At 38.5% G+C, this 27,127-nt stretch overlaps 1 protein-coding gene across 1 annotated transcript in view; it reads left to right on the forward strand.

The window, feature by feature from the left end:
• The window catches only part of TTC6 (tetratricopeptide repeat domain 6), a 312,748-nt gene that overhangs the window by 234,473 nt on the left and 51,148 nt on the right, over positions 1-27,127 (forward strand). Inside the window, exons 16-19 of the mRNA XM_049899504.1 lie at positions 485-621; positions 20,944-21,113; positions 23,988-24,108; positions 25,716-25,866. Coding sequence (XP_049755461.1) covers positions 485-621; positions 20,944-21,113; positions 23,988-24,108; positions 25,716-25,866 — 579 coding nt within the window. The remainder of the gene's footprint in view (positions 1-484; positions 622-20,943; positions 21,114-23,987; positions 24,109-25,715; positions 25,867-27,127) is intronic.

Below are 27,127 nucleotides of genomic sequence, written 5' to 3' on the forward strand. Positions count from 1 at the left end.
TCATATGTAAATGAGAAATAAATGAACTATGCTTGTACTAATTCATTTCTTTTTACCATTTTAGAGACTGAGTAAATCTTTATTTGATTTGATTGAATCAGCCTTGGTATGGTTTAGTATCTGTCATCATCACTTATGATAAAAAGCTGTAATATATTCAATATATTGAATGTCTATTCTAATTGAACAATTCACTTGATTTTTGTCAGTAAAACTTTCAGTGGGCTAAAGACTTGGCTTCTTGTATATGCTAGGTTTTCTCTCTGTCTCTCAGAAAAACCTCCCTTTTCTGGAATTTGATAAGGAATGGATTTTCTAAAGACATGGTCTCGATTAGATGCAAATCTGGAAGTTTTGGAATCTTAAAGTGGCTTGCTTTTATGTAATATGAAGTTACAAACGGTTGTAGTCTATCTAACCTGCTGCGGGGTTATATACTTTTTTTTTTTAATTTATTATACGTTTATGTGCTCTCCCCGTATAGTGTATTTTTTATGATCCCAAAAGAGCAGATGCACTAATGAAACGTGGGATGTTTTACTATGAAAATGAAAACTGGATTGCAGCCATACAGGATTTTACAGCCTTGTTAAATATAGACCACCAAAATTACCATGCATGGTAAGAATTCTTTTAGGTATGTTTTTTGAAATTATTTTTTTGAGACACATTCTCAGAGAAGTGAATTGTCGAAATACATCCGGTAGCCCTTTAAAAATAATGGATCAATTTTCAGTGCCACCAGTGAATGAAAACCCTTACCTATACCTCAACAGTAGTGGGTTATTTAATTTAACAGGCATAAAATGACATTTCAGTTGTTTCATTTGCATTTTGTAAATACTAGTTAGGTTGTCAGTTTTTAGAGCATTGGCCTACTACCTGTGTTTTTTCTTCCTTGAATTTCTTTTTCGTATCCTTTGTATTCGTTGAGTACAGAGAACAGTTTCTATAATACCTTTCTGTAATTTGAATATTATACTTTGTTCTTCCAACTTTATTGTACATATTTCTCACTTTATTGCTTTCCTTTTAATCTGTGAAGTTTAAAATGTGTATATAGTCATACCTGCCCATCTTTTGACTTACAATTTTTGTTTAATTTTAAACCATTTGATAGCATAATAAAACATACATCCAGAAAAATGTGCAAAATAGAGATGCACAGCTTAATGATTTATCACAGTGTAGCCACCAAGAAACAGAACATTTCCAGCACCCTACCAGCCCCTCTTGGGCTGTCACCTCCCCCAGAAGGTAACCACTGTCCTGACTTTTATTTTAATCGCTTCCTTGTATTTCTTTATAGTTTCATCACATAAGCATGTGTCCCTAAACATTCTTTTTTTAGTTTTACCTGGTTTTTGAAATTTTATATAATGAAATAATACTGTAGGTATTCTTTCATGTCTATCTTTTTTCACTGAATTCTATGTACTATTGCTCGTGGCTCTAGTTGGTACTTTTTTTTTTGGTATGATATTTGCACGAATATGTTAAAATGTATCCATTCTACTTTTGGTGGACAGTTGAGTATTTCTCATTTTTGATAATTTATGAATACTATTTCCATGAACATTCTTGTACAGATTTCTTGATGCACACATGCACACATTCTTGTTGAATGTACAACTCGGAGTGTTCAGTGCTAGGGCCAAACTGATTTTTCAGACACCTATACTGAGTATATATGGTTGTCAAATTTTAGCCATCCTCGTGGGCATGTAGTAGTATCTTGTTGGGTTTTAATTTTCATTTCCTTCATTACTAACAAGATTGTGTATTTTTCATATGTTCATTAAACATTTGTATTTCCTCTTGAAATTCATGTCTCTTGGGTTGTTTGTCTTATTGATTTGTATGAGTTCTTATACATTCTTGGTATGGGTCCTTAGTTGGTTGTACTTGGAGCAAATTTTTTTTTCCCAATTCTGAATTGTCATTGCACCCTTTATTGTCTTTTGATAAACATAGTTCTTAAAATGTAATGTAGTCTAATTTAGCAGCCTCTTATATGAACCCCTAGAAGGTTTATTGTTTGTTTTACCTTTCAAATTTTGGTTTATAGTATACTTGGAATCAATTTTTGTTTTTGGTGTGAAGTAGGGATCAAATTTTATTTTTCTATATGCATATTCAATTTTTCCAGCAACATTTAAATAAAGGCTGTTTCTTTCCCACTATGCTCTGTAGTGCTAGCTTTGTAGAAAATCGAGTGCCGCATATAGATGAATCTATTTTTGAGTCTCTTTTTCCTATTCCTTTGGTCTTTTTTTAAAATCTATCCTTGCATCAATAGCATACTGTCTTAATTACTGTAGTTCTATAAGTCTTGATATCCAGGACAAGCCATTTGATCTTTTCAGGATTATCAGAGCTTTCCTTGACTTTTTGCATTTCCAGATGTGTTTTGTTCTGTTGAATTATATAGAAATTGGCTTTTTAAGACCAGACTTACTGATCTGACAGAGACTAGAGAAATCTGAGAGTATGGCCCCCGGACACCCTTTTAACTCAGTACTGAAGTTGCTCCTGAGGTTCACCCTTCAGCCAAAGATTAGACAGGCCCGTAAAACAAACAATAATACATGTAGCTAAACCATGTATATGAGACTAAGTGGGCACACTAGCCCAGAGGCAAGGATAAAAAAGCAGGAGGGGAATGGAAGTGGGGAGTCCAAGGTCAAGAAGGAGAGAGTGTTGACATGTCGCGGGGTTGGCCACCCATGTCACAAAACAATATGTGGATTAATTGTTTAATGAGAAACTAATTTGCTCTGTAAACCTTCATCTAAAGCACTAAAAAAAAAAAAAAATAGCTTTTTAATAGGTCAAAATAGTAAAACTTAAGAATTTCACATGGTTTAACCTAATGGAATCAGCTTGGTGATTTCCATAGTAACCTCTTTGTGTTTTGACTCAAGTTGTAGTAAATCTACAGACCAAAAAACCAAACCAAGCCAAACCAAACCAAACCACACCCAGTGCCATTGAGTCAATTCCAACTCATAGTGACCCTATAGGACAGAGTAGAGCTGCTCCACAAGGTTTCCAAGGAGCAGCTGGTGGATTCGAACTGCCGACCTTTTGGTTAGCAGCCAGGCTCTTAACCACTCCACCACCAGGGCTCTGAATCTACAGACTAAAAAAAAAAAAAAAAAAACAGACTAGTAGGAGGAAATTCTACATCTTTTACAATATTCTCTCCATCCATGCACGTGGTACGTCCTCCATTTTCTTTAGATTTTCATTCATTTTGCACAATATTTCATCGTTTTCTGTAAAGAGCTTTTAAGTACATCTTTTGCTTGATTTATTCCTAGATATTTGGTATTGATTGGTAGTATTTTAAGTACTAAACCCAGCACAAAAAAAAAAGTGTTTAGTGTAATTTTATTTTTAGCTTTTTGTTGCTGGTATATAGAAATGAATTGCTATGTGTATATTGAACTTGGAAACCCTGGTGGCGTAGTGGTTAAGTGCTACAGCTGCTAACCAAACGGTCGGCAGTTCCAAACCGCCAGGCGGAATCGACTCCACGGCACTGGGCTGAGTATATTGAACTTATCATTCAGAAATCTAATAATTTTTTGTAGGTTATTTTGGATTTGTTTCACATGCAGTCATGTCTTCTGCAAATAAAATCAGTTTTATCTTTCAATCTTTATACCTTTTACACCTTATTTTTTCTTCTTATCTTATTGTAATGTTTAACAGAAATAGTGATAGCAAGTATCCTTGTCTCGTTCACAATCTCAGAGGGAAAGATGTCAACATTTTATTACTAGATACTATGGTTAATTGACTTATAGTTAATATTTGTATGTTTTTTCCATCTTTAATTTTTAAACTTTATATATTATTTCATTTTTAAAATGTCTCTTTAAAACAGCGTGTAGTGGAAATTTGTTTTTTAACCAATGTTTATCTTTTAATTGTAACATTTAGTCGGTTTATATTTATGTATATATATGTGTATGTGTGTGTGCATATATATGTACACACACACACATGCACATATATATGTATGTATGTCACCTTACTAAGTGCTTTCTATTTTTTCTGTCTATCCTATGTTATTTTTTTTCTTCCTTGCCAGCTTTTGGATTGTTAAGGATGTTTAATGATTCTACTTTTCCTTATATTAGCTTGGAAATTGTATGCTTTTCTATTATTCTTTTAGGTTGACTCTAGAGACTACACACATCCTGGACTTACCAAAATATGTTACCTGGTACTTTGGACCTTTTCACAGAAAAAAAAATGCAAAAATTGTAGAACACTTTAACTCTTCCTATGTACCTTCCCACTTGTATGATATTGTTTTATTTTCATACTTATTTGTAACTCTCAAGCTATTAAATATTCTGTAACTAATTTATTTAAATTCACCCCGATATTTACCTTTTAGTGTTTTTTTTTTTCCCCCTGCATTCTAAATGTTCTATTTAGAATAATTTTCTTTCTGCATTTGCCTTTCCTTTAGGGCTGGTCTGCTGGCTGCAGATTGTCTTAATTTTTGTTTGTCTGAAAATATCTTTATTTCACCTTTGTTCTTAAAAGGTTATTTCTGCCTGATATAGAATTCTAGATTAACAGTTATTTTCTTTTAGACTTTGAAATATCAGTCCAGTGTCATCTAGATTCATTTGTTTGTTTTGGTGGAGAAATTAGTAGTTAGTCAGTGCCTTTGAAGGCAATGTGTCTTTTTCCTCTGTTGCTTTTAAACTTTTCTTATTGTCTTTGGGCTTTAACAGATTTACTATGTTATGCTTAGGGGTGGTTGTCTTTTTAATTAATAAGTTTATACAATTCTTCATAGGTTTTTTTTTTAATTGTGGCTTTGTGTCTTCAGTTTTGAAAAATTCTCAGCTATTGTCTCATCAAAATATTGGTTCTGACACATTATTTCCTTTTCCTCTGTGACTCTAATTACATGTTATACCTTCTATAATGGATTGAGTTGTGTCCCCCCGCAAAAATATGTGTTAACTTGGTTAGGCCGTGTGTGGTTGTCCTCCATTTTATAATTTTCCTATGTGTTATAAATCATAATCTCTGCCTGTGGTTACAAAGGATTAGAGTGGGTTGTAACATTCTTGTTCAAGTCACGTCTCTGATCCAATGTAAAGGTAGCTCCCCTGGGGTGTGGCCTGCACCACCTTTTATCTTTAGGAAGCAAGCAGAGAGTTGGGGGCCTCATACCACCAAGAAAGCATTGCCGGGAGCAGAGTGCATCCTTTGGACCTGGGGTCCCTGCACAGAGAAGCTCCTAGCCTGGGGGAAGATTGATGAGAAGTCCTACAGAGAGAGAAAGGCTTCCCCTGGAGCTGATGCCCTGAATTTGGACTTTTAGCCTGTTTTGCTGTGAGAAAATAAACTTCTCTTTGTTAAAGCCATCCACTTGTGGTATTTCTATTACAGCAGCACTAGATAACTAAGATACCTTCTCACTATATCCTTAGAGCTCTCACCATCCTTTCTTTATCTTTCAGCTTTTTTATTTCTCCATGCTTCTTTCTGGATTTCTAGAAATCTTTTTGTCTGTGATGGTTAAGGTTGTGTGTCAATTTGGCTGGGCCATGATTCTCAGTAGCTTGGCTGTTCTGATGTAATATGGGAGCTATGTAGTGAAGTAATTAATTCCAAAATGAGATCTGATATAATATAATGACCTCCATGATGTGATCTGCTATGAGCAGCAAATCAACTGAAAGGAGAAGCCCCTAGCCTGACCCACGGACTTGGAACTTTCCAGTCTCTAAAATTGTGTGAGTCATTTCCTTGGTATAAACCTCTCTCTCTCTCTTTCTCTCCCTTCCTCCCTCTCTCTTTCTCTCTCTCTCTATATATATGTACACACATACAAATGTATATATATATATATTTACATACATATATGTATACACACACACACACACACATGCTTCACTTGTTTTGCTTCTCTAGAGAGCCTAGAGAACCCAGCATAAGACATTTGTTACTGGGAATGGTTCTAGAGAAACAAAATTGTAAGGATGAGTTTTCTAAATTGGTTCTCAAGTATGGTTAGTCTTAAAGATGTTAATGACTCTGCTTACAGGAGTAAAAAGGGCACTGCTAATCCATGGCATGAGGTGGTAATAGAAATACACAAAACATCACCAATAATGATCAAGTATTGGTGAGAGGTGAGGCTCTGGATGATTGCATGTTTGATATCTTTCTACAATTTTGTCAGAATTCACAAGTATAAGAAAGCTGGTTGGTTGGTCCTACTTTCACTAGACAAAGTAGTGAAAGAAAGAGATGAGCTCAGGGCTTCAAAGCTTAAGCACCACATAAATGACCTTAAAGTTTCCACTTGTGCGTTGAAAGAAAGTCTTATTTTTTGTAGTAACAGGGCTGATATTGCCAAAAACCAAACCCAGAGTCTTACCATAAAAGTGGCTGAATTACAGCACCAGCTGAAGTCCCAGCTTTGAATGGTGTCTGAAGTTAAAGTGAAGGCATCGATTGGGAAGAAATGGGATCCTGAAACTTGGGATGGGGATATATGGGCAGATAATCAGGAAGCCGGGGACATGGAGCCTCTACATTCCATTGAATCATTCCAGCCAATAGAAGCACCCTTCTTACTCCCACCTAAAGAGATTACTCCATCTTTGTTTGCTAAACCACCCTTCCCAGTAAAACCATTAGCCCCACCACCGCTGTCTCAGGAGATTAACACAGCTGTGTCTGAAGAGCCTTTGTCTGAGTTATCTCCTGGAAAGGCGTCTGGGTTATTGCCTGGGCCATTGCCTGAGGCAGATGCCTTACAAGACATTGGTGAAAGTTATCAGAACACATCCCCAACACTCATTTTTGCTTCTAGACCTATAACTAAGCTTAAGTCCCAGCAAGTCCCAAAAGGTGAAGTACAAAGCATGACCCAGGAGGAGGTACGCTTCACTCCAAAAGAACTCGTTGACTTTTCTAATATATACAGACACCTGGAGAATATGGTGGGAATGGCTATTAAGGGTGTGGGATAATGGTGTAAGGAACATAAAGTTGGATCAGCCTGAGTTTATTAATATGGGACCACTGAGCACAGATTCTTCATTCAGTGTTTCAACTGAAGAGGTTAGCAAAGGATCTAATAGTTTACTTGGTTGATTTCCTGGAGCGTGGATTATCCCCACACTAAATCAAGTTGAAGTGCCAGAACTGCCTTTGTATATTGTAGAAGAAGGAATCCAAAGGCTTAGGGTAATTGGCATGTTAGAGTGGTCTTATCAGGTTAGACCCACACATGGAGTTCCTAGAGGACACGCCTTTTACCACAATGGTGAGGAACAAATTCATGAAGGGAGCCCCAGCATCTTTGAAGACTGGTGTGGTTGCTATTTTATGTAAGTCAGATTTGACAATGGGAACTGCCCTAATTGAACTAAGACACCTAATTACAATGGTGGTGTAGTGGTTAAGAGCTTGGCTGCTGACCAAAGGATTGGCAGTTCAAATCTGCCAGCTCCTCCCCTGTGGGGCAGTTCTACCCTGTCCTATAGGGTTGCTATGAGTTGGAATTGACGGCAATGGATTTGGTTTTGGTTTTGGACTACAGTGGGGCTGATTGTACTCTGTTGTGGTAGGGACCATGTGGCAGCACTCAGTTAACAAAAATATGGTGGACCTGATTACCGTAATGGACAGTGGAGTCAAAGGATTAGTCAGAATATTCTGACTTGTATGGATTTATGGCATTGGCTACTTAGTCATATTGTCCCTCGGAGTGAAACAGATTGAAAATCTACGAAACATTTACTTGATCTGTACAAGTGGAAGAGTTCTCAGTCAAGTGAACGGCAATCTAACTTGTATCACCAGAATAGAGAGTCATGGCCCCTCAATCAGTTCCCAGACGAGGCAGTTTACAGACCCACAACCCCTTGAATGAAGGCGAGGATGTGTCCCCTTGAAGAAGGACTCCGCTACACTGCCAAAAATGTATATTGTTAATCTTTCTCCCAACCTTCCCCAGAGGGATCTACGGCCTTTTATGAGAGTGATTGTTCATTGGGTAAAAGGAAGCAATCAGACACTTCGGGGATTACTGGATACTGGCTCTGAACTAACACTAGTTCCAGGGGACCCAAAATGTCACTGTGGCCCAGCAGTAAGAGTGGGGGCATATGAAGGTCAGAAAATTAATGGATTCTTAGCTCAAGTTCATCTTACTGGGTCCAGTGGTCCCTGAACCCATTCCTGTGGTGATTTCCCCAGTTCCAGAATGCATAATTGGAATAGATACACTCAGCAGCTGGCAGAACACCCACACTGAATCCCTGACAAGTGGCGTAAGGGCTATTATAGTAGGAAAAGTGAAGTGGAAGCCATTAGAATTGCCCCTACCTAGGAAAATAGTAAAGCAAAAGCAACACCACATTCCTGAAGGGATTTTTCAGAGATTACTACTACCATAAAAAACTTGAAGGATGCAGGCATGATGATTTCCACCACATCCCCATTCAACTCGCCTGTTTGGCCTGTGCAAGAAACAGATGGATCTTGGACAATGACCTTGGATTATTGGAAATTTAACAAAGTGATAACTCCAAATGTAACTGCTGTTCCTGATGTAGGTTCATTGCTTGAGCAAATTAATACATCTTCTGGTACCTGGTACGTAGCTATTGATCTCACTAATGAGTTTTTCTCCATACTTGTTTCAAAGGACCACCAGAAGCAGTTTGCCCTCACCTGGCAAGGCCAGCAATACACCTTCAATGTCCTACCTCAGAGGTATATTAACTCTTCAGCCCTATGTCATAATTTAGTCCTAAGGGACCTTAATTGCCATTCGCTTCCACATCACACTGGACCATTACATTGGTGGCATTATGCTGATTGGACCTAGTAAGGAAGAAGTGTCAGTGACTATGGACTTATTATTGAAACATTTGCATGCTAAAGGGTGAGAAATTAACCTGACAAAAATTCAAGTGCCTTCCACCTCACTGAAATTTCTAGGGGTCCAGTGGTGTGGGACATGTCGAAATACTTCTAAAATGAAGAATGAGTTATTACGTCTGGCCTCTCACACAACTAAAAAGGAGGCACAATGCCTAGTGGGCCTCTTTGGATTTTGGAGGGAACATAGCCCTCATTTGAGTGTGCTACTCCGGCCTATTTATCAAGTGACTGGAAAAGCTACTAGTTTTGAGTGGGACCAGACCAAGAGAAGGCTGTACAACAGGTTCAGTCTGCTGTGCAAGTGCCTCTGGCACTTAGGCCATATGATCTGCCTGACCTAATGGTGCTTAAAGTGTCAGTGGCAGATAGAGATGCTGTTTAGAGTCTTTGGCAGGCCCCTGTTGGTGAGTCAGCACAGACTTAGGATTTTGTAGCAAAGCCCTGCCATTCTCTGCAGATACTTTCCTTTTGAGAAGCAGCTTTTTGCCTATTACTGGGCCTTAGTAGAGACTGAACACTTAACCATGGGCAATCAAGTCATAATGCAGCCTGAGCTGCCCATCATGAACTGCATGTTGTCTGACCCACAGAATCATGAAGTTGAATGTGGCCAGCAGCACTCCATCATTAAATGGAAATGGTATATACGAGATCTGGCCCAGAGCAAGACCTAAAGGCACAAGTAAGTTGCGTGAGGAAGTGGCCCATGGTCTCTATTCCTGTCTCATTATCTGCCCTCTCCCAGTCTGCACCTATGGCCTCATGGGGAGTTCTTTATGATCAGTTGACTGAGGAAGAGAAAACTCGTGCCTGGTTTACAGATGGTTCTGTGCGATATACAGGCACCACTCAAAAGTGGACTGCGTCAGCACTACAGCCCCTTTCCGGGACCTCCCTGAAGGACAGTGGTGAAGGGAAATCCTCCCAATGGGCAGAACTTTGAGCACTGCACCTGGTTGTTCACTTTGCTTGGAAGGAGAAATGGCCAGATGTCCAATTGTATACTGATTCATGGGCTGTGGGCAGTGATTTGGCTGGATAGTCAGGTACTTGGAAGGAACATGATTGGAAAATTGGTGACAAGGAGGTATGGGGAAGAGGAAGGTGGATAGACCTCTTTGAATGGGCCAAAGCAGATATTTGTCTCTTGTGAATGCTCACCAAAGGGTGAGCTCAGCAGCAGAAAAAATTTTTAACAATCAAGTGGACGGGATGATGCGTTCTGTGGAAACCAGTAATCCTCTTTCTCCAGCCACTCCTGTAATTGCCCAATATGTTCATGAACAAAGTGGCCATGGTGGCAGGGATGGAGGTTATGCATGGGCTCAGCAACATGGACTTCCACCAAGACTGACTTGGCTACGACCACTGCTGAGTGCCCAATCTGCCAGCAAAAGAGACCAACACTGAATCCCTGATATGGCACCATTCCTTGAGGTGATCACCCAGCAACTGGTGGCAGGTTGATTACATTGGACCACTTCCATCATGGAAAGGGCAGTGTTTCGTTTTTACTGGAACAGGCACTTAACTCTGGATACAGATTTGCCCTCCCTGTATGCAATGCTTCTGCCAAAACTACCACTTGTGGACTTGCAGAATGCCTTATCAACTGTCATGATTAAAGTCAATGGAAAAATACAGCAGCCCAATTCCAGCATGACTACTAATGGCCCAGACCTTTCAGTAATGAAGGTTTGGGTCAGCCTGCCAGGCAAAGAACCACAAACAGCTGAGGTGCTTGCTGAGGATAAAGGGAATATGGAAAGGGTAGTGGAAGAAGGTAGTTTTAAATACCAGCTATGACCATGTGACCAGTTGCAGAAACGAGGACTGTAATTGTTATCAGTGTTTCTTCCTCTTATGTGTGCATCAAATATTTTTGTTTTCTTTCCTTATAAAATATAAGATATAAGCAGAGCTAATGCATTTTGATTTGGACATGTGTCACTTGTATCATGTTAGGCACAAGTATAATTCTCTGTATCTAGAGACTGTGTATGGTTTAGGGAGATGTGTTTAGGTGTCAAGGTGACAAGGTGTGAAATGTCCTGATTAAGGATCTGTCAACTTGGCCATGATCCTCAGTGGTTTAGCAGTTATGATGTAGTTTGGTAGCTATGTAATGATGTAATCACCTTCCTAATGAGATCTGGTATAGTGTAATCACCTCCCCATGATGAAGTCTGCTATGAGCAGCCAATCAGTTGAAAGGAATTTTCCCTGGGGGTGTGGCCTGCATCCAATATATATGGAGTTTTTGGCAAATTTCACTGGGTTTTGCTCCTTCTGGATCCTCATCTGACCTCTGGTTTTTGGATGTGAGCTAGCAGCTTACCTGCTGATCTTGGGATTCATCAGCCTCTGCAGCCTGTGAACCAGTGGCCTACCATCTTACCTTCTGATCTTGGGATCCATCAGCCTCCTCATCCTGTGAGCTACCAATCTGCTGTCTGACCTGCCCATCTTGGGTTTGAAGGCCCATTCAGCTATGTAAGTCAGGAGCCTCCAGCCTAATCCACTGATTTAGGATATTCCAGCCTCTACGACTGCATGAACCATTTCCTTGATGTAAATCTCTCTCTCTCTATATATATAGTTTATACACTTCACTGATTTTGCTTCTCTGGAGAGCTCAGTTTAAGACACTGTCCTATCTTCAAGTCTAATTTGTCGTATCTTTTATGTGATTAACCCCTTCGTAAGATGCAGTCTCACCATCCTTGCTTCTAAGAAGCATTCTGGTTGTACTTCTAAGACAGATTTGTTTGTTCTTTTGGCAGTCCATGGTATATTCTATATTCTTTGCCAACACCACAATTCAAAGGCATTAACTCTTCTTCCATCTTCCTTATTCATTGTCCAGCTTTTACATGCATATGATGTGACTGAAAATACCATGGCTTGGGTCAGGCGCACCTTAGTTTTCAAGGTGACATCCTTGAAAGAATACGACCCTGACGCACACCTCTCCTGACTTTAAACCAATCAGTATCCCTTTGTTCTGTCCAAACAACTGCCTCCTGATCTATGTAAAGGTTCCTCATGAGGACAATTAAGTTTTCTGGAATTCCCATTCTTTGCAATGTTATCCATAATTTGTTATGATCCACCCAGTTGAATGCCTTTGCATAATCAATAAAACACAAGTAAACATCCTTCTGGTATTCTCTGCTTTCAGCTGTATAATATTCCATTGTAGGTATACCATGTTTGTTTATCCATTCATCTGTTAACGGCCACTTGGATTGTTTCTCCATTTTGGCTATTGTGAATAATGCTGCTGTGAACATTGATGTACAAGTATTTGTTTGAGTCCTTTCTTTTAAATTTTCTTGGTATACACCCAGGAGTGGAACTGCAGGGTCATATGGTATTTCTAAGTTTAACTTTTCGAGGAACTTCCAAACTATTTTGCACAGTGGTGGCACTATTTTACATTCTTACCAGTAATGGACAAAGATTCCAATTTCTCCAATCCTTACCAACCCTTGTTATTTTTCTTTATAACAGAGATCCTAGAGAATGTGAGCAACAACATCTGTCAGTTTGCCATACTGTAGGGGCTTGTGTGTTTCTGTGATGCTGGAAGCTATGCCACCAGTATTCAAATACCAGCAGGGTCACCCATGGCGGACAGGTTTCAGCTGAGCTTCCAGACTAAGACAGACTGGAAAGAAGGACCTGGTGGTCTACTTCTGAAAAGAATTAGCCAGTGAAAACCTTACGAATAGCAGTGGAACATTGTCTGATATAGTGCCAGAAGGTGAGCCCCTCAGGTTAGAAGGGACTCAAAATATGACTGCGGAAGAGCTGCCTCCTCAAAGTAGAGTTGACCTTAATGACAGGGATGGAGTCAAGCTTTCAGGACCTTCATCTGCTGATGTGACATGACTCAAAATGAGAAGAAACAGCTGCAAACATCCATTAATAATTGGAACCTGGAATGTACGAAGTACAAATGTAGGAAAATTGGAAATCATCAAAAATGAAATGGAACTCATAAAGACTTATATCCTAGGCATTAGTGAGCTGAAATGGACTGGTATTGGCCCTTTTGAATTGAATAATCATATGGTCTGCTATGCCAGGAATGACAACTTGAAGAGGAATGGTGTTGCATTCATCACCAAAAGAAACATTTGAAGATCTATACTGAAGTACAACCCTGTCAGTGGTAGGATAATATCCATTCACCTACAAGGAAGATCAATTAATATGACTATTATTTGAATTTATGCACCAACCACTGAGACCAAAGATGAAGAAACTGAAGGTTTTTACCAATTTTTGCAGTCTGAAATTGATCAAACACGTAATCAGGATGTACTGATAATTACTGGTGATTGGAACGCGAAAGTTGTAAACAAAGAACAAGGATTGTTAGTTGGAAAATATGGCCTTGGTGATAGGAACAGTACTGGAGATCGTATCATTGAATTTTGTAAGACCAATGACTTCTTCATTGCAAATACCTTTTTTCAACAACATATACACATGGACCTTGACAGATGGAATACACAGGAATCAAATCAACTACATCTGTGGAAAGAGACGATGGAAAAGCTCAATATCATCAGTCAGAATAAGGCCAGAGGCTGACTGCAGATCAGACCATCAATTACTCATATGCAAGTTCAAGTTAAAATTCAAAAAATTAGAATAAGTCCACAAGAGCCAGAGTACAACTTTCAGTATATCCCACCTGAATTTAGAGACCATCTAAAGAATAGATTTGATGTGTTGAACGCTCATGACCAAAGACTAGACGAGTTGTGGAATGACATAAAGGACAACATACATGAAGAAAGGAAGAGATTATTAAAAAGACAGGAGAGAAAAAAAAGATCTAAATGGATATCAGAAGAGTCACTGAAACTTGCTTTTGAACGTCAAGTAGCTAGAGCAAAAGGAAAAAATGATGAAGTAAAAGAGCTGAACAGAAGTTTTCAAAGGGTGACTCGAGAAGACAAAGACTTCTTGTATTATGATGACATGTACAAAGACCTGGAGATAGAAAACTAAAAAGAAGAACATGCTTGGCATTTCTCAAGCTGAAAAAACTGAAGGAAAAAAATTAAGTTGCTTTACTGAAGGATTCTACAGGGAAAATATTAAACGATGAAGGAAGCATCAAAGGAAGATGGAAGGAATACAGAGTCACTATACCAGAAAAAATGGGTCAACGTTCAACCATTTCAGGCGGCAACATATGATCAGGAACTGATGCTACAGAGGGAAGGAGCCCAAGGTGCACTGAATGCACTGGTGAAAAACAAGGCCCCAGGAATTGATGGAATACCAATTGAGTTGTTTCAACAAAAGGATGCAGCCCTGGAAGTGCTCACGCATCCATGCCAAGAAATTTGGGAAACAGCTACCTGGCCAACTGACTAGAAGAGATACATATTTATGTCTATTCCCAAGAAAGGTGATCCAACCGAATGTGGAAATTATCGAACAATATCATTAATATCAGAAACCCTGGTGGCGTAGCGGTTAAGTGCTACGGCTGTGAACCAAAGGGTCGGCAGTTCGAATCTGCCAGGCGCTCCTTGGAAACTCTATGGGGCAATATCACAGGCAAGCAAGCTTTTGCTGAAAATCATTCAAAAGCAGCTGCAGCAGTATATCAACAGGGAACTGCCAGAAATTCAGGCTGGGTTCAGAAGAGGATGTGGAACCAGGAATATCATTGCTGATGTCAGATGGATCCTGGCTGAAAGCAGAGAATACTGGAAATATGTTTACCTGTGTTTTATTGACTATGCTAAGGCATTGGACTGTGTGGATCATAACAAATTAGGGACAACATTGCAAAGAATGAAAATTCCTGAATGCTTAACTGTGCTCATGAGGAATCTGTACATGGCTCAAGAGGCAGTTCTAACAGAACAAGGGGATACTGCATGGTTTAAAGTCAGGAAAGGTGTGCGTTAGGGTTGTAGCCTTCCACCATACCTATTCAGTCTGTTTGCTGAGCAAATAGTCTGAGAAGCTGGACTGTATGAAGAACGGGGCATCAGGATTGGCAGAAGACTCAGTAACAACCTGCGTTATGCAGATGATACAGCCTTGCTTGCTGAAAGTGAAGAGGACTTGAAGCACTTACTGATGAAAATCAAAGATCACAGCCTTCAGTATGGATTACACCTCAACATAAAGAAAAAATCCTAACAACCGAACCAATGAGCAACATCATGACAAACGGAGAAAAGACTGAGGTTGTCAAGGATTTCATTTTTCTTGGATCCACTATCAACAACCATGGAAGCAGCAGTCAAGAAATCAAAAGACCCATCGCATTGGGCAAATCGGCTGCAAGAGATCTCTTTAAAGTTTTAAAAAGCAAAGATGTCACCCTGAGGACTAAGGTGCACCTGACCAAGTGATGGTGTTTTCAGTCTCCTCGTATGCATGCAGAAGTCAGAGAATGAATAAGGAAGACAGAAGAAGAATTGACGCCTTTGAATTGTGGTGTTGGCGAAGAATATTGAATATAATGTGGACTGCCAAAAGAATGAACAAATCTGTCTTGGAAGAAGTACAACCAGAATGCTCCTTGGAGGCAAGGATGGCGAGACTGTGTCTCACATACTTTGGACATGTTGTCAGGAGGGATCAGTCCCTGGAGAAGGACATCATGCTTGGTAGAGGGTCAACGAAAAAGAGGAAGACCCTCAACGAGATGGATTGACACCAAACCAAAAAACCCAAACCGAATGCCGTCGAGTCAGGTGACCCTACAGTACAGAATAGAACTGCCCCATAGAGTTTCCAAGGAGTGCCTGGTGGATTCGAACTGCCGCCCGTTTGGTTAGCAGTCGTAGTACTTAACAACTCTGCCACCAGGGTTTCCATGGATTGACACAGTGGCTGCAAAAACAGGCTCAAGCATAGTAACAATTGTTAGGAAGGCAGAGGACCAGATAGTGTTTTGTTTCGTTGTGCACAGGGTTGCTTTGAGTCCAAACTGACTTGATGGTACCTAATAACAATAACAGAGAGTGTGAAGTGATATCGCATTGTGGGCTTGATTTTCATTACCCTAGTGACTGGGTTAGTGACTGATGATGTTGAGAATTTAATCTTGTACTTATTGGCCATTTGTAAGCCTTTGGAAAAATGTGCATTCAAATTGTTTGCTGTTTTTTGAATTGGGTTGTTTGTCTTTTTGTTGCTGAATCTTAGGAGGTCTTTATTGACTCTGGATATTAAACTTTATTAGATAAATACTTTTCAATCATTTTATCCCATTCTGTAGGTTTTTTCACTTTCTTGATAATGTGCTTTGATGAACAAAACAGTTATTTTAAGATCTGTATGACAATCCTAATATGTATACCCAATATGTGAGTTTGTTTTTATTACCTCTTACTTCATTCACATAGTGTTTTTCTCCTTGTGTCCTTGACTATTTTTGATTGCATGTTCATCAATGTATTTGAGAAATTGCTTGTTGAAATAATTTGAGTCTTAGAATGATATTATATTCCTCCAGAGACGATTTATGCCTGCTTTTCACAGGGGCCCTAGAAGATTTAAAGCTAAGCTGCAGCTCCTTAAGGAACTATCTGTTTCCAGTTTATCTTTGCTCCTAAGGTGTCGCCCTTCAGGGTTTCAATCTGAAAGGAGCTGAAGTTCATTAAGGCCTGTCCCTCTGGGTGAGCACAGGATTTTAATGCCTATCCATTGGTCCTGTGAAGCTGCCAGTACCAAGCCTTTCATCTGCCAGTTACAAGCTGGGCAAACAGCCCTCAGTGGCTTTACCAAAGAAGATATACAAGTGGACAGTAAGCGGTGAGCCTTGGATGCCAGACTCACCTCACTTGTATCCTTTCTTGATAATTCTTCACTTTTTGTAGCTCTCCAATATTTTTTTAATCAGAACTTTTTTATATGTTGTGCATCTTTTATAGTTGTGAACAGCAGGAAAAATGGTTTGAATTGTCTGGTCTTCCATTCCTGGAATGAGAAATCTTCACTTGTTGTATTTTCTATTGCTTTAATGATAAAATCAATTATTACCATTCAGACTTGGAGTAACAATGATTGAATTTCTTTTTCTTTTTTTATTTAGTTTTTTAGAACAGGAAGTTAGTTCTTTATTATATAAGCAATACATTTCCATGAGTAATGTGTGAAAAATATAGGAAAGTATAAAGAGGAAATTAAAAATTCATAATTTTTGTCTTTATATTTGTTGTTGTTAGGTAGTATTGAGTCAGTTCCAACTCATAGCGACCCTGTGTATAACAGAATGAAACACTGCCTGATCCTGCTCTATCCTTACAACTTTTCTTTGTTTGAGCCCATTGTTGTAGCCACTGTGTCAGTCCATCTCATTTAGGGTCTTTCTCTTTTTCGCTGGCCCTCTGCTTTATCAAGCCTGATGCCCTTCTCCAAGGACTGGTCCCTGCTGATAACGTGTCCCAAATACGTGAGATGAAGTCTTGCCATTCTCACTTCTAAGGAACATTCTGGCTATACTTCTTCTAAGACAGACTTATTTTTTCTTCTGTCAATCCATGGAATATTCAGTCTTCTTTGCCAACACCACAATTCAAATGCATCCATTCTTCCTTATTCATTGTCTAGCTTTTGCATACATATATATTAGGTGATTGAAAATACCATGGCTTGGGACAGATGCACCTTACTCCTCAAAGTGACATCTTGGCTTTTTAACACTTTAATGAGGTCTTTTGCAGCAGATTTGTCCAATACATCGTTTGATTTCTTGACTGCTGCTTGCATGGGTGTTGAGTGTGGATCCAACTAAAATGAAATCTTTGACAACTTCAGTGTTTTCTGTGTTGATCATGATGTTGCTTATTGGCCTAGTTGTGAGGATTTTTGTTATCTTTATGTTGAGGTGTAATGCATACTGAAGGCTGTAGTCTTTGATCCTCATCTGTTAAGTGCTTCAAGTCCCCTTCACTTTCAGCAAGCAAGGTTGTGTCATCTTGTTTAATGCAGGTTCTCAATGAGTCTTCTTCTAATCCTGATGCCGGTTCTTCTTCCTGTAGTCCAGCGTCTCGTATTATTTCCTCAGCATACAGATTGAATAAGTATGGTGGAAGGATACAACCCTGACACACACCTTTCCTGATTTTAAACCATGCCAGAGTATCCACTTGTTACGTTCGAACAACTGCCTCTTGATCTATGTACATGTTCCTCATGAGACCAATTAAGTCTTCTGAAATTCCCGTTTTTTGCAATGTTATCCATAATTTGTTATGATCCACACAGCCAAATGCCTTTGCATAGTCAATAAAACACAGGTAAACATATTACTGGCATTATCTGCTTTCAGCCAAGATCCATCTGTCATCAGGAATGATATCCCTTTTTCCACATCATCTTCTGAATCCAGTCTGAATTTCTGGCAGTTCCCTGTGGATGTACTGCTGCAACCATTTTTTAATTATCTTTAGCAAAATTTTACTTTGTGTTTGACATTAATGGTATTGTTCCATAATTTCTGTTTTCCGTTGAATCACCTTTCTTTGGAACGGGCACATATATGGATCTCTTCCAGTTGCTTGACCAGGTAGCTGTCTCCCAAATTTCTTGGCATAAATGAGCGAGCATTTTCCTCATCGTAGATGGGTGAGCACTTTCAGTGTTGCATCATTTGTTGAAACATCTCAGTTGGCATTCTCTCAGTTCCTGGAGACTTGTTTTTAACTAACGCCCTCAGTATAGCTTGGACTTCTTCTTTCGGTCCTCGATCATATGCCGCCTCCTGAACTGGTTGAATGTTGACCAATTCTTTTTGTTACAGTGACTCTGTGTATTCCTTCCATCTCCTTTTGATGCTTCCTCTGTCATTCAAGGCTTGAATTTTTTCTTCAGTTCTTTCAGCTTTTTCTTTCCTTTTGGTTTTTGCAGATTTCATTATAATACTTTACTTTGTCTTTCAAGCCATCCTTTGAAACCTACTGTTTAGCTCTTTTACTTCATCATTTCTTTCTTTTGCTTTAGCTACCTACTCTACATTCAAGAGCAAGTTCCAGAGTCTCTTCTGACATCCATTTTGGTCTTTTCTTTCTTCCTTGACTTTTTAACGACCTTTTGCTTTCTTCATATATGACGTCCTTGATGTCATCCCACAACTGGCCTGGTCTTTGGTCATTAGTGTTCAATGCGTCAAATCTGTCCTTGAGAAGGTCTCTAAATTTAGGTGACATAAACTCAAGGTTGCACCTTGGTCCTTGTGCACTTGCTCTAATTTTCTTCAGCTTTAACTTGAATAGAAACCCTGGTGGCATAGTGGTTAAATACTATGGCTGCCAACCAAGGAGTCGGCAGTTTGAATCCACCAGGCTCTCCTTGGAAACTCTGTGGGGCAGTTCTCCTCTGTCCTATAGGGTTACTATGAGTTGGAATAGACTTGAAGGCAGTGGGTTTTGGTTTGGTTAACTTGAACTTGCATATGAGCAATTTATGGTCCGCCCCTCACTTTGATCTGACTGATGATATTGAGCTTACTCATTGTCTCTTTCCACAGATGTAGTGTATTTGATTCCTGTTTATTCCATCTGGTGAAGTCCACATGCATAGCAGTCGTTTATGTTTTTGAAAAAAGGTATTTGCAATGATTAAGTGGTTAATATTGCAAAATTCTACCATGTGATCTCTAGCATTGTTTCTGTCACCAAGGCCATGTTTTTCAGCTACTGTTCTTTGTTTCCAACTTTCCCATTCCAATCATCAGTAATTATCAATGCATCCTGATTGTATGTTTGATCAATTTCAGACTGCAGAAGCTGGTGAAAATCTTCAATTTCTTCATCTTTGGCATTAGATGTTGATGTATAAATTTGAATAACAGTCATATTAACTGGTCTTCCTTGTGGGTGTATGGATATTATTCTATCACTGACAGCCTTGTACTTCAGGATAGATCTTTAAATGTTCTTTTGATGATGAATGCGATGCCATTCCTCTTCAATTTGTCATTCTGGCACTTTATACCATATGATTGTCCAATTCACAATGGCCAATACCAGTCCATTTCAGCTCACTAAGCCTAGGCTATCAATCTTAAAGCATTCCATTTCATTTTTGACAACTTCCAGTTTTCCTTGATTCATACTTTGTACTTTCCGCGGTCCAGTTACTAATGGATGAATGCAGCTGTTTCTTCTAATTTTGAGTCATGCTACATCAGCAAATAAAGATCTCAAAAGATTTACTCCATCCACATCATTAAGGTTGACTCACTTTGAGGAGGCAGCTCTTCCTTAGTTGTATTTTGAGTGCTTTCCAACCTGAGGGGTCCATCTTCTGGCACTATATCAGACAATGTTCCACTGTTCTCCATAAAGTTTTCACTGGCTGATTGTTTTTGGAAGTAGATCGCCAGGCCCTCCTTTTTAGTCCATCTTAGTCTGGAAGCTCTGCTGAAACCTGTTCACCATGGGTGACCCTAATGATATTTGAAATACCAGTGGCATAGCCTCTAGCATCACAATAACCTGTAAACCATCACAGTAAGACCAATTGACAGACAAGTGGTGGTCTTAATATAGAGGTGATTATGTATATATTGCACACGAATCATACTTTCTTTTGTCAAAATTGAAGCCACATTTGTGTGTTTTTGTACAGCTTTTCCACTCGTTGTAATATTGAGCATTTTCTCGAGCCATTATATAACCATCAAAACTGTGACTTTAATGGATCTCTGATGTTTTACCTTGTGGGTACATCACAATTTATTTCACCACTGCTAGATATTTATTCCCAAAAGAAATAATGTATTGATGATCATCTAGTTTCATAAATTTTGTTTACATCAATAAATAAAACGTAATTGACATAAAAAAAGATCGTGCCTTTTTTGCTATTATCATATCTATCCTTTCTTGAGAAGCAAGGAGAAATAATCAGAAATTGTTTTTCAAAAATAAAGTTAGCTGTATAAGTTTACCAAAAAGAGAAAATGTGCAGTTTTCAATACACATCAAAATGAATTTTTTTTTCTCTTTTCCCTAGGACATACCGAGGTAGAGCATATTTTAAACGACACTTTTATAAACAAGCAACTCAAGACCTTTCTGCTGCAATTCACTTAAATCCTAATAACTGGTTAGCACTGTATTATCGTGGCTGCTTATTTAGAAAGACTAACCCTTTGAGAGCACTACAGGATTATAGCATTTCAGGTATTTTGTCTTCAGTCGAACTTAGATGGGAATCTGATCTGAGTTTCAATAACTCATTTTCATGGAGTGGAAATCTAATGGGATATGTATATTATTATATAGTAATAATATATATATTTATATGTGTATACTTCTGTAATCTAATATAAGATACCATGGATTAGGTAGAAGTGTTTCTAATATGCACTGTTCAGTGTGTGTGAGTGTATTTGCCTGTATATATGTTTGTGTGGGTAACTATAGCAAGGAAATCTCTATATATTGAGTCCTGAGGATTTTTCTGGAAAGTCAGGTCTACTTCCTAGTCAGCTTGCTAAAATGGAAGTGAATGGCCCTGGTGGGCTATGTCCTACTCCATAGGCCCAGCTCAATGTTTAGTCAGATTCATAGCTTTTAACCCTTAAATTAAAAACAGACTTTAAGAATCCTTAGTATATAGATTGCATCCATGGCTAAAAGTGGCCAGTTCTACCTTACCCTCTATCAAGTCCTGGTATAAGTATGTGCCCTGCCTAATGCTGGGCATAGAGTAAGTGTTCAGTAAACAGTCACCAGTGAGTGAATGAGCCCATTCTAACTGAAAAATTTCAACCAGAGCTCAGCACTTCAATCATGGCATTATTCGCCTGGGTACAAAGTACTAGAATCCCATCATCCTGGTCAAGGCAATATCTAGAGATTAAGAGATAAGTAGACTGCCACAAAAAGAATAATAAATAGTTCCAGAGGGGAGGAAATCTCAGATAATCACTACTTGAATATCTCTAAGTCCAGTTGCCTTCTGAGGTCATGTTTCCCTTTCATATTCAAATAAAATAATTAAAATCCCATCCTGTCTGCTGTAAAGAGTCCAATGCCCTCCCCTCTATTTCTAGAAATTACTGTTAAATTCTCTTGTGATCCTTGTGTCTGATTTCTGGTCTCTGGTTGATTCTCCATCCTTGCTCACTCACTCACTTCTTGTGGTTACTGTTGTCTATGCTTTGTGCCTTCCCCAGGCCTTCCCTACGTTCCCCAATATAGCAACACAAGTATATTGTGTGTAATAGCCCGTTCCCAAATGTTTTAGCGTTCTGAGAATAAAGTTAGCACAGAGAACACACAACTTAAAATTGAAGATCAAACACCCGTTTTTCTGTAAGTTTATCTGGCTCTATTTTTTTTTTATCAGCTCTGTCCATCTGCTGTCAAGTGGGCTCTTTCCTCACTGACTTTCTCTAATGGCCTTTTTCTCATGTTTCCCTCTTGTCCAAGTTTTAAGCTCTGCACCCCTCTCTTCACAATAATTCGAAGTCCCTATTATTTAATTTGCAAAGAAAACTAGCTTGATTTTGGCCTCAATCCTTTACTATAAGCTTGCCCAAGGAGTTTTATCTTCCTCAATCAAAAAGGACCCTCAAGATATTTTTCTAAACTAATACTGTCTAATATTTACTGGGCATTTTAGTACTTGCCACGCACTGTTCTAAGTGTTATGTATGGAGTATCCCAACTAATATTCAGAATAATGCTATGAGTTAGATATTATTATTATCCCCATTTTACTGATGAGAAAACTGAGACACAGAACAGTTAAATAATTCTATTTTTTTTTTGCTTAACGAGAATTTTCCCATTTTTATGGAGCTGCTCACCAAAGCTATGGTCGCCTTTTTACTTGCTAGCCAGTCACACAGTGACTACAACAATAAGCTCAAACATAGCAACGATTGTGAAGATGGTGCAGCACTGGGCAGTGTTTCCTTCTGTTGTGCATAGGGTCGCTATGAGTTGGAACTGACTCCACGGCACCTAACAACAGCAACAGTCAATCACACTTCAAACTCAGTAGTCAGATTGCTTTCAAGTGATTATTTACTTCATCTGTATGATCACTGCTGGCGTAGTGGTTAAGAGTTGTGACTGCTAACCAAAAGGTCAACAGTTCGAGTCCACCAGTGCTCCTTGGAAACTCTATGGGATAGTCCTACTCTGTCATTTAGGGTCACTCTGAATTGGAATCAACTTGACGGCAATGAGTTTATCATTGCTTATGCCAAAGTTCAGCACTGTGGATATTTGTTTCCCAGATTGTGAACATTTTGCACATTTTTGGCAAAACTTTCCCTTCTTAGCCAAAATAGGCTTGAGAAGCTTAGAAGACATGGGTCAAACCTTGTAGTGTCTCGTATGCTAGCATGTTTTTGAAAGTGGTGGTTAATCATTAAGTGAGGAAGCATGAGAGAGCCACTCACTTGGAGTACCGGGAGGAGGCTCTTTTTGACCCATGCTGCTATTATTTGGAACCTGCATAGTCAGGTTGCCCATCTTGACTTCAAGTTCTGCTTGCCTTGGAGTAGCCTCTTTGTAACTGGCCTTCCTGGCTTATGTGTGTTCTCTGTTGACCTCTGCTGTCTTTCCTGGTCTGGAATTGTACCAGAGTCTGTTCCTTGGCCAGTAACAATGTCTTCCTGAGAATAAAGGCCATCCAAGGCAATGGTGCCTTTCTGATTGCAATCCACTGAAGTGAATCTGGAGAGTTAGATTTATCTTTTATCTTTGCCATTAACTGTCATCATGAACATGGACAATATACCTAGCTTCTTTGCACCTCAATCTGTTTATCTTTAAAGTGGACTGTACTGGATTACCATCAAGATTTCTTCCAGCTGTAATGAAATTGTGAACCATAATAGCCACATTGTGACTTAAACAAATACATTTTTATGTACAGTACTACTTTTCACTCACCAAATACTATCAGTCATGGTAGATGTGTTTTATTTAGTGTAATGTTAAAAATAAGAATAAGCACTACGAAGGCTATATAGACTGAAATAGAGTTCCGATAAGGTTGTTCAGAACCTGAGTAAGATACATACTTTTGTTTTTAAGTTCTCATAAACGATGGCTATGAAAATCTAAGTTCTTTTCTACATCGGGGCATACTCTATGCAGAACAAAAACAGTGGTTCCTGGCAATTCGTGACTTTGAAACTGTTATTTCTCTAGAAAGGTAAGTTTTCTTTCTTATAGTTATCATTTTTGTATAAAATTAAGAAAAAAACTGAAATGAAAGAAAAGCTGTTTTTGTTTGTTTCCTTTTTTGTTACTATTGAGAACCTTGTAGAAAATCAGACATTACGAAGTTATCCTGGAATTAGAATACTACTTTAAAAATAGTGCCACTTCTGAACTAAAACCTCTTTTCAAAATCTGTTTGCCTCAAATGCTTTTGCACGTTTCAGAGGTTAAATGGGCTTGAGAGGAGTTAGATAAATCCATGGATAATAAACCAACAGGTATTAAAAGGTGCTTGGAGATGCCCAGGCTAAAGTTTTTTGAATTTAACTTCAGAGAAAACTGTCATCAAGTTTTAAAATAGTGACAAAACATTCTACTTCATGTATCATTGCCCTGCACAACATATGAATCAGTGGGAGGAACCTTTTCTTTAGAACACCTAACTTCAAGAAAAAAAGCACAAGGAAAAAAGCCAAGAAAAAATGCCGATACTATTCAGAACATAACCAAAAACCAAACCAAACCAAGTGCCCTCGAGCCGATTCCGACTCATAGCGACTCTATAGGACAGAGTAGAACTGCCCCATAGAGTTTCCAAGGAGCACCTGGCAGATAGGTTCAGGAAAAAAACACATACTGAAAGTCACACACACTACTTGAGTAAGAAAGCCAGGCAATAAAAAACACAGAATTTAATTACATGATTTCTCTTCTTTCTAATGAAGCATTCATTAAAATGGAAGGTGTTAGAAAGTGGAATAAATCATGGAATAAACCAATTCCATTCCAACGAGAAAACTTTACTGATCTTATCTAAGGTAAATTTTGAACTTGACTCAGGAAAGTCATGGAGCATGGCTTCATAATGATCACGGTTTTCTTTCGGACATTCTTGAGCCAGGAAGGGAAAGGAAAGAGCTCCTGTGGAAAGAGTCCGAATGTAGGCAGCAGGAACTTTGACGTTTTATAGGCAAAGGGTCAGGGTTTCTACGAAGTTGGGCTATATAGGATGTGTAGTTCCCTCGTTTTAAAATGGAGGCATTGAACAGGGTAATTTCAAAGATTATTTCTATACTGAAATTTTTTTGATTTGAGAGAAAAAAACAATGTTTTTTCTCTCAAATCAAACAGAAAAGTGGCTGAGTTAATACCTACGCAGAGAGGACTTTTAACTCCAAGCCACCAAACCCTAGTATATTATTGTTTCTCACTGTTACTCATGGGGAACATAGCCTGAGGCAAACATTTTTTGAGATGAGGAAAACTAACCTTGTAATTCAAGATAACTCCTAATTAAGTCACAGAAGGGTAAAGTAAAAATAAGTCATTATTAAGCCAAAGAAGCAACAAGGAGACTTTAGGAATTCTCTTCTTAGCACCTATTCTACAAATGTTAATTCCCTGTTAAGGATTTTCTAAAGAGTGTTTATAATTTTTAATAGAGAATAGTTAATTTACTGTGCTTTATTTTTTTTTTAGTAAAGCGTAAAAAAATACCCTGATACATATTAATATGTGTATTTCGTTAGGTTTTCATAATAGGAAATCATTTAGAATAATTAAAAATGTCTAATAAGATTTTACTTTCTTTTTTTTCAGAACTGTTTCTTTGGCTTATATAAATATTGGCCTCATACATCTGCTACACCTGGATAACTATGTTGAAGCCATCTGGCAGTTTTCGGAAGCTATTAGAATTGATCCTTTATATATTCAAAGCTATATTTGTCGAGCAGAAGCCTATCAGAAGGTATTCAAGGTTTGAGAATCTTGACTTTTAAAAAAGCTTAAAGTTTCTGAATATTTGTTAAATAGTATATTAATGTATTCTTTTCTTTAGCTAATTGCAGAGGCTAATGTACTCATAAGTAATAAATGTTTAACAGATAGAACTATAATTGCACACTTATAAAGCCTCTACTTACTAGGTGTGCATTTTTATGTCTTTCATTTTCTTTTTTTTATAAAGCCTGTTTTTTTCCTTATCATGAAAGTACTAGATATTTTACTGTAGGTTATGCACACACACACACACACACACACATAGACAAAGATAAGAATAAACTAAAACCATCAATAATTTCATACTCTAGGGAGACTTACTGTTAGCATTTTGGAGTCTTATTGGTCCAGTGTTTTGTGTGTATGTGTGTGTGCGCGCACACGCGTGTGTATGTGCGTGTGTAGTTGTATGGGTGCGTGGGTGGGTTTAGAGAATGGAATACCAACTGTTCATACTTTCTTTTAAATTTTGTTTAATTTTTACAAGTTATTTAAATTAGAAAATATAAATATAATATAGTCTTAGTGTAACAAATTCAAGCAGTAAATTTAACAAAAGTTCCCTCTGACACCAATCAAATCTGACTTCCAGAGATAACCACTGTTAACTGTTATCTCTGCCTTTCAAAACAGATACCCCTTTTCACCACTCCACCACTAAGCACCCTGTCCAAGACACAGCCATTTTTCAGCAGGATTACTGCAGTGCCTCCCGGTCTTTTTCTTTTTACTTCCGTTTTTCACTTCTTTTCAATAAATTTTCAAGTCAGCAGTCACAGTGATCCTGTTAAAACACAAGTCAAATTATTTCACTTCTTTGCTCAAAAGCCTTCAATAGTTTCTCTTTGCACTCAGAATAAAAGCCAATCCTTCCAAAGGCATGCAAGACCCCACATGAGCTAGCTCCTAATTACCTTTCTGCCTCCTCCTACCAGCTCACACTGCTTTGGTCACCCTGGTTTCAGTCAGGATAGGCTAGGTTGTGCTGTAGTAAAAAGCAACATCAAAATCACCGTGTTAAAAATAACAAAGGTAGAATTCTTGCTCACACTGCATGCCCATTCATGGTTGGCTGGAGGCTCTGCTCCCCATTGTCCTGATTTTAGGACCTAGGCTGATGAAGGAGCCACTATTGGAATATTGTAAATTGTCATGGCAGAGGAAAAGATCTCTGGAAGGTCTTTTCACCTGAAGTTAAAAGCTCTGGCTCAGGAATGACACATGCTTCT

Source organism: Elephas maximus, chromosome 10 (assembly GCF_024166365.1).
Source record: "Elephas maximus indicus isolate mEleMax1 chromosome 10, mEleMax1 primary haplotype, whole genome shotgun sequence".
Taxonomy (NCBI): domain Eukaryota; kingdom Metazoa; phylum Chordata; class Mammalia; order Proboscidea; family Elephantidae; genus Elephas; species Elephas maximus.